Below are 8,583 nucleotides of genomic sequence, written 5' to 3' on the forward strand. Positions count from 1 at the left end.
TACTAGGAACCCTTTTTCTATGTAAGACAAACTTCTTGTTCTATGTACTTGAGTCATACTCCCTCAATTTTTATTTAGTTTATATAGACATTAGATAGTCATATAAAGGAAAAATGAGGGAGTCTCGAGATTGGGTGGCCATGGTTGGTATTGTAGCTGACAGTGGTGGAGGCAGGGCCCAGCCAGCACAGGCAGCTGCCCGGGCTCCATGCATCGCAACACATTGCTCCACAGCATAAGAGCAAATTTAATAGTATAGCCAACTACTAGCTCCAATTCATCTATAGTCAACCTAATAGCTCATTCATACAATAGTTATGTACTACACTATTAATACCTGATCCCACTTATCATACACACAGCGTGTCTTGGAGTCCGTGATATAGTTGGCTACAAATCTGTAGTCTGCTGCTCTTCTCTCTCCTTATTTATCTCCTTAAAATATATTTGCAGCTAGCTTATAGCCTACTATTGTACTGCTCTAAACAACATTTACTCATTAATTGCTTACATAATTACCTTGCTTCCTGGTTTCAATGAAGGTTAAATAGATGACTAGCCAACAAACAAGCAAAGCAAGGGCAAAATCATCATATCGCTAAATATAAAGCCTAAGCAAAGAGTTGTACTACATCCCTAATCTTGCTTTCTTGATGTATAGTAGCCCCATAGTCTAACTCATTGACAATAAACAATCAACATTTCATTCATAAATTGTAACTTGGCAACAATCAACTTTACTTTTGTCTATGATAAACTGTACAATTTTCTATATATAGTTTTTATCTCTTGTTAGGCTTGCCCAGGCTAAAAAATTTTTTGGCTCCGCTACCGGTAGCTGGAATGAACGGAGTGGACTATTCTGCATGCTGTCCAGACCTGACAAAAATCAGTTCATCTCTGATCCGTCTTTTTTACACACTTGATGTAATCTGTAATATGGATAGACGAGACAATGCAAAACATACTAATGTCTGAAAACAAGAAATAAAAAATCCGGCTAGAAGAGAAGGCAAACATATTTCTTTTCCCCCGTCTTAGGCGGGCATAAATGCAAGAATCCTTCTCTTCAGCAAGTTATATGTGCAGAGTACGCAGTGCCAATCGGAAGAGAGGTATTGCAGGGATCATATGCTCATCCGATCCCACAGAAACAAACCAATAAAGGAATTACATCATACATCTGCCTGTGGTGTTCATGCAATCCACTGGCAGCTCCTCCTTAAAAGTTTCTAACCTCATGAGCATCATGAATTGCTTTATCATGAAGCAGGGAAAATTATTTGGCCGATGCAGAAGCAGAACTGCCTTTGAACTCATAAACAGCTGTACAGGATCTAGGCTGATTACACACAACACCAAGATATGCCAGAGAAGGGGAAAACTGGCGAAGGGTGCAAAGTGGAGGTGGCTCTTCAGGTCAGATTTCGGAGGGAAATTGTCCAGAGAAGATCTGCATCGGATTGTACAGTAACCTTTTCTGCGTGAACAATGTTGGATGTGCTTATCATACTCCCAAATCTCATCTTCGCTTCACCTGGAAGATAATGTAAACAACGCCTCAGGCTTCCAATAGAAATGGAGAAACACCTCCATATCACTGTACTTTTTTAAGTAATGTTCTTATAGTTTGAAATAAACGATTCTTGTGACATTTAATTTTCTTGTTAACTTCTATGATTGCAATCAACTATTCATTTTTTCTTGCATCTGACACCAACTGCTAATCATGTACATATGAGATGACTGGTCCTAAATATACACAGGTACACTGAATAATGGTACTACTTCTGTACAAGATGTTTCTGTCAACATAGGTAAATCAGTAAATGTGCTTGATGGTACCATGCTGAACAGTGATTGTTGGGAGTGATTTTCATGTGTACATAGAGGCATGTAGTTTGATGGGATGAATTAGGACCAAATTAAGATGGTAGAAATATCTACAGTAGATCTGAGCACTTGTGGCTAGTGCTGTCAACATAACCATTGTTGCTAAGGCTTTGGTAATAGGTTAGCCAACAAGCCACTGGTAGTGGGACTTAGCCTGATTAAATGTCAATGTTTCATTTCATAGTCCAGGTTCACCCCAGCCTGATGACATTTCAACTGATCTGTCCTCATAACCTACATCAGGTGGCCCTAAGGAAATTACTTTATCAGAAGTCCAGCGCATCGCAAGTTATTATTAGCTCTATCCAGCAGAGAAACGTCATTAGACTGGTCCAAGCATTTCCCATCAACTATGATGTATGACTGACCAAGTGTTATTGGACTGATCCGAAACATTGTCTTCTCAGATTTCAGTGGGTTATATTGAAAATTGTGAACTCATGCGAAAGTTTGGAAACAAACATCAGCTACAAAACCAAACATTTTACTCAGACTTTTAAACGCTCAGGGTTGATTTCCAGAAAAGGTAGAAAATGTTACAATATTCTGCAAAATACTCCTTCCGTTTCAGGTTATAAGACGTTTTGACTTTGGTCAAAGTCAAACTAATCTAAGTTTGACTATTTCTGTAGAAAAATATAGTAATATTTACAACACCAGTATAGTTTCATTAAATCTATAATTGAATAATTTTTCATAATATATTTATCTTGGGTTAAAAATATTACTATTGTTTTCTACAAAATTAGTTAAACTTAGAGTAGTTTGACTTTGACCAAAGTCAAAACGTCTTATAACCTGAAACGGAGGGAGTACTAAACAAAATGTAGTTAACTGCTGTTTCTTCATGGAAAAAAAATTATGACAAGTTCAATTCAAATGTGCTTTAGTATCTTCAGTATCCTTCTGTTGGAAAGAACTGATGCATATAGTTTAACATGAAAACTGCATGAATAAGCAACTTGGGAAAGAAATGTACTCAGGTTCCACTTCAGGCCAGTGGTTGTAGTGCTTCCAGATGGTGCTCCAACAGGAAAAAGTCCACAATGTGGCCCTTCAACAGATGACTCAATATAGATCTCATGCTTGTGTGTTTTGGGAAGAAGCCGAATCAAGCAGTCATCTGATAGAAGAACAATCCTCATGTCCGAGAACAAATACAGAATGTTGATATTAGCAGCCTCATGATCAAACCTTCCACCAAGTGCTCCAGTCACAAGAACACAAAGCTGCAGTAGTTGAGGAGCTTAATTTTCATAATAATAATCGGTATATCTGAAATTTGAGCAGATATTGAGTTTTGACATTGTAAGACATAAACAGGTCGGGGATTGCTATAACAAAAGTACCAAGTTTAAAAGGAAGTCTGCTACTCACATTTGTTTTTTCATGATCAGGTGTACAACGATGGATCCGAGAAATACACTTGTGCAAATCTGTTGTCTCTTGGTTATGTGATTTATCAGAAATTTTAGATCCCTGCATAGAGTGCAATTCAGCAAAACAATGATATCCTGAGTTCCTGATCATGTTTACAACTCAGAGAAACAGAGCAGAAAATATGCAAGGCGCCCGGGACCCTGGGCGGGGGGTGGGGGGGGGGGGGGGTTGGGGGGTGGACATGTTTGCTCGAGTATTCTGCATGTTGGTCATGTATATTATACCTAACTTAGTTTTGACTTACTGAGATAATGTGACATAATTCTGATTAAAATCAACTGGTTCGTAATAACCATGAAAATAGTTGCAACTTTGTTTTGTTCAGGATCTCAGCATCCATACTGATTATAGGTGTTTGCTGCACTAAGCAGAGATTCCCCTTGCTCTTGGATAGAGGTGTACATATCAATAATTACCACACGCTTGTCAACTGGACTTCATCTTTCATGAAATGCAGTACACTGCAAGGTCTACTGCCAAATGCAAGAGGCCATCTTTTGTTATTATACTCTTACTTTCCAACACACTATGGACATGCCTGTGCGTTGCAATGGGATCTAGAAGATGGGCCAATGGTTTAACGTGTTAGTTTTCTATGGGCCTATGGGCCTGTAGCATACTTCGGTTTCCTACGGGGCCCTGTTTTTTCTGCTTTTTTGGGAGGGGCGTGCTGCACGTGTGACGTGGGGGAGGACGGACAGACGACTACGCTTTTAAGTAATAAAGAAAAATGCTTTCAGTGCTATTGCAGTTTCATTCTTATGACTAAGATTGCTTATGCCTTTAACAAACTAGATTTTTTTCACATAATAACTGCATTGCAGCAATCTCCTAGGATGACTAGATTGCGTGAAACATTGTAAAAAAGTGCAAAAAAAGGAAAGCAATGAAAAAAGACCTGGCTAGAGTAGAACTGTTTCACTTCTGGCCTTATAGAATCCATATCTCCCTCAATTATTTCTGGAATATACCTGGATATCAGCAGCCAATTGTAAGAGTCAGGAAAATTTTACTCAACTATATTAGTTCTAACAGTACGCAAGTATTCATCCTTAGGGGAGAGTAGAGCATGAACATTTATAGCTAGCTTGGTCTTAGAAAACTGACCTTAAAATGCCATTCAGATATACATTATACATATTTCATAAAATATATAGTACTATTGAGGGCTTTTGGAGAACATACAAACTGTCGAGGTGGGTTCTCTGTGTGACCAGTGAACAGTTACCGAAAAATAAATAGGCACATGCCAAGCAATCACTAGTACCTAAATGCATTCCATATGAAGAACACATCTAAGAGTACAATTACTATTATGGTATTACCTCTACTAGAAAAGTGCAGATACGAACTTATCATTAATCAATAGTCTTGAGGTTAGAAATTACGAAAATAAGGTCTAGTACTTCAATCCAAACCACGTGAATGGACGAACAGGTGAGCCCTTTGGGCATTCAACATATTAGTGTATTAAATTTTATCTGTGGTCTCATTTATTTTTTTTAATGTACATGTTTCATATTTGGCTGTTTACAGTTTTACAACACACAGTTATTCAATGAGCTCAACTGGCATTACAATGTTGGCTTAGGACTTATGCCATCCAGATCCTAACACAACCCAATATCTTACCAAAAATAATCCAGACTACACTTCTTTTTTTTTTTCATGTACAACCCACCAAATACTCCCCGTCCCTTAATATAACAACCTAGGATATAATATAACAACCTAGGACCGGATGTGACACTACATAGTACAACAAATTTGAACATGCTACTATGAAGTGTCCTAGATTGCTATATTATGGGACAAAGGGAGTAGTACCCTATTTATGTGCCTAACGTCCCATAAAAGAACCTAATGAGGAGTACATTACAAATAATATCGTAAAAAATGCTTATTTTGAGCACTTTCTGTTTAAGTGTTACTACCCCTGTTCATAAAATAAGTAAATAATTTGTTTTTTTTTTGAAGTCTACGAAATGCCACCTTGACCACTAAATTTTATCAACTTTCATTAAAAAAATACTGCATCATTTTGATATAACCAAATTATATGATATAGATAACATATTTGGTCAAAACTAATATAGTTTGACAGCAAGCATAATAAGTGCATATTTTTGTGATCAGAGGTAGCAACAGCTATCACTTATCATTAATCAATATCTGCAAGGAATAACTTAAATTTAATAAACAACAAAATCCAAATGAAATGAGAAAGTTGCTACTCTACCTTTTTCGGGTGCTTTCATAGTCTGGATCATTAGTCATCTGAAACATCTCATCGAATATACGATTGGCACCTCCATCAGCACAGATTCTTAGCTTTGCTGCTCTATATCAAAATCACACGCAGAGGTTTAAAGATACATGACTGATACAGAATGTCAAAAGAACAAATGAGCAGGGACAGCTACCATGAGTCCACAGGCGGGGCACGAATCGTGGAAGGTTCTGATTAAGAACAACTAGAGCATACTTCTTTGCTGGAGAGTTGGCAGGCTGATGCAACTTTGGAAGAAGGAAGGTTGAAGAATGCACCATAACCTCCATACTGCGTATTGCGCGCCCCAACATCTTAACCTCAAGAAGGTGATGTACCAAGCTAGTGCATAAACAAGAATTATTTTAAGAACAAAAAATCTATTTGTAGCGAGAATATCGAACTATGCAATGCATTCATACATTAAGTATACAGGCAACAGGAAATCTGTTGTCCATGTGTTCAGTTCTAACTACCAATTGTTCCATCAACAGGTCAGCAAATAATGACCTGTTCTGTTGTATTTTCAGGCTGCAGCGTAATTTAACAGGTTCTGGAAGCCGAATATTATTTTCAGGCTGTTTGGAAGAAGAATATTATTTTCTTCCCTACAGAATTTGGAGGTTATTTATTGTAGCATACTAACATATAAGCGGGAAAACGGTACACTATTTCTCATCCTACTACTTTGGGATGACGAACAATATTGAACCAATGTGAGCCGGTACGGCAGTAATAACACACCCAACATGATGAACCAAAATGTTCAGTGAAATTCCACTCCAGGTTGCAATAAACTGGATTCTGCCACTGCCGGGATTCCGTAAATCATGCTATTCTTACTTTCTTAATATCTTAATTAATGGAAGAAAAAAAATAAAAGAGGGACTAAAGCATTAGGGAAATTTACTCAAAATGGCCTGATCACATTACTCAATTATCTCCTTTTCAGGAACCAACAGCGAGCACGCGGCCAACGGAGAACAATAACAGAATCCTGCAAAATTCCGTCCCTCCAATCGAATTCTAGTATTCTACAACCATTTTCTCCCTCCCCCCACCCCCCCCCCCCAAAGAAAAAAAAAACTCCTTAATCAAACCGATTCACGATACTAGTCAGACGGACGGACCTCCCCAACGCAAAGAGTCGAGCCCATTCCCAAGAACTGGAATCTCTCCATCCTCAGACCCGATCACCGCCAAACGAAACCTAACGCGACAAGTAGAGACAGGCGCAGGAGCGAACTCACCTCGGACCGCGCGTGGATCGAGGAGGGAGGGAGGGAGGGAGGATCAGAGGATGCGTGCGGCGGGAGGAAGGGAATGGCCAGAACCAGAGGCAGAGCCAAAGCCTAGCTCGCCGCTCGTCCGCAGGAAGAAGGGAAAGGGCAAAGTCCAGAAATAGAAAAGGAAAAAAAAAGAACAAAATATAGGCGTAATAAATGCACAAGGAAGGCCCTGTGTCCGGCAGTACACCGTCGCTGTCACGAACCGCACTTTGGCTTTTTCTAATTGAGATCCACCGGATGATGATGATGTGCGGTGCTCGTTCATTGACCCCGCTCTGACTAGTGGGCCCCACCAGGAGCTCCCAGCGACGGACACCAGTCACACCACCGAATAAAGCAAAAGAGCCTCGTCAACCAAATTAGCGGTGAGGATGGTAGTAGTAGCTACTACCTCCGTCTAATTAAAAACTAATCTAATAATATGATATAACGAATCTGGACATACCATCTAGCATATATCACATTCAGTTCTAAGTTCAATTTTTTACTGAGGGAGTAGTCATTAGTCTCATAAAAAATCAATCTAGAACAGAATATAACACATCACATCTAGCCTTCATAATACTATGATATATCACATCCAGTTCTAGATTTGTTTTTTATTTTTTAATAATGGAAATGGATTACATCTCGGCTTCTGTCATAAGACACACAGCCATAAGTTTAATAGTAATAAAAAAATAAGATAAAAGTAAATCAAAATAAGAAATAAGGTGATGGGACAAATCCCTAATTCCTCTTTATTATTGACTAGCGTTAAACCACATAAATTTTTTTTAGCTAGCAATTCTAATGGAACTACGCCACCCATAGTGGAATAAGAGACCCTTGGCTATCGATTCCAAGAGTGTAGCACCATTGCGCATAGTATCCTGCTCCTCCTGTGATAGCATCATATACCAAAAGTGGAGCTAGTAGGAAGACATGAAGATAACCTGCATAGGATTAGATAATTGTTTACCATTAAAAACTTTATCATTACGGCAACGCCAAATTGACCAACAGACATTACTAGCTCCAATTAGAATCCAATTAGAATCATCTTCTTAATGGACATAGATACCCCTCTAAGCCAATTATCGAAAATGTTTTTGGCGTTACGGGGTGGGGGATATTAAAAGAAAAAAACACACATCTCCAAACAAACTGAGCGACATGACACTCAAAGAAAAAATGTTGGATTGTCTCTTGTGCATAGCAGAAAGAACAATGTTTGTCTCCCCCATTTTCTTTTAGCCAGGTTATCTTTCGTTAGAATTACTTTCTTGTGAAGAAACCACATAAAAGACCTTGATCTTTAGTGGAATTTTCAAGTCCCACAGAATTCTCTTTTTGATCCGAATATTATAGTTCATGATCGTGGCATACATAGATTTGACGGAAAATTGACCATTCTTATGGAGCGACCATACAAAGCAGTTCTTTTCATTTGACAGAGTTATATTAGCTAGCCTGAGGATCAAATCGTTCCACTTGATTAGCTTTTGGCCAACAATAGCTCTCCTAAAAGAGATATTTAGCGGCGTTGTGTTCATGACCTCTGCCACAGTAGACGGCTTCTTTCGAGCCACATTATATAATGTAGGGTTTTGATCTTTGAAAGAGATTCATTTTTTATAGGACAAAGAAAGTACATTCATGCAAAAATGTAAATATTTTGTACTTCCTCCGTCCCAAAATATAACAACTTTT

The 8,583-nt window shown here is 38.5% G+C and overlaps 1 protein-coding gene across 3 annotated transcripts; it reads right to left on the reverse strand.

Annotated features, from left to right (window-relative positions):
- Nucleotides 1-1,021: 1,021 nt before the first annotated feature.
- Nucleotides 1,022-6,993, reverse strand: LOC127760710 (thiamine pyrophosphokinase 2). Of its 3 annotated transcripts, none has more exons than XM_052285007.1 (7): nucleotides 6,853-6,993; nucleotides 5,757-5,944; nucleotides 5,573-5,669; nucleotides 4,232-4,304; nucleotides 3,271-3,372; nucleotides 2,873-3,122; nucleotides 1,022-1,537 (listed from the first exon to the last, which is right to left on the reverse strand). In XM_052285007.1, exons 2-7 carry the CDS (start codon nucleotides 5,914-5,916, stop codon nucleotides 1,416-1,418), a joined length of 804 nt encoding a protein of 267 aa, XP_052140967.1. In that variant the 5' UTR covers nucleotides 5,917-5,944; nucleotides 6,853-6,993; the 3' UTR covers nucleotides 1,022-1,415. The 3 variants fall into 3 exon arrangements, with proteins under 3 accessions (XP_052140967.1, XP_052140968.1, XP_052140969.1); XM_052285008.1 differs by lacking the exon at nucleotides 6,853-6,993 and adding an exon at nucleotides 6,733-6,829; XM_052285009.1 differs by lacking the exon at nucleotides 6,853-6,993 and adding an exon at nucleotides 6,513-6,664.
- Between the last annotated feature and the right edge of the window lie 1,590 nt (nucleotides 6,994-8,583).

The sequence above is a fragment of the Oryza glaberrima genome, chromosome 1 (genome assembly GCF_000147395.1).
Source record: "Oryza glaberrima chromosome 1, OglaRS2, whole genome shotgun sequence".
Lineage (NCBI taxonomy): Eukaryota > Viridiplantae > Streptophyta > Magnoliopsida > Poales > Poaceae > Oryza > Oryza glaberrima.

Bases quoted from the DNA above. Each gene is read 5' to 3' on its own strand.
- LOC127760710 (XM_052285007.1), bottom strand. From the start codon at position 5,916: ATGTTGGGGCGCGCAATACGCAGTATGGAGGTTATGGTGCATTCTTCA. The intron at 4,305-5,572 runs GTAGAGTAGCAA...GCTGATATCCAG, and splicing joins TATGAAAGCACCCGAAAAAG to GTATATTCCAGAAATAATTG. The intron at 3,123-3,270 runs GTGAGTAGCAGA...CAACTACTGCAG, and splicing joins CTGATCATGAAAAAACAAAT to CTTTGTGTTCTTGTGACTGG.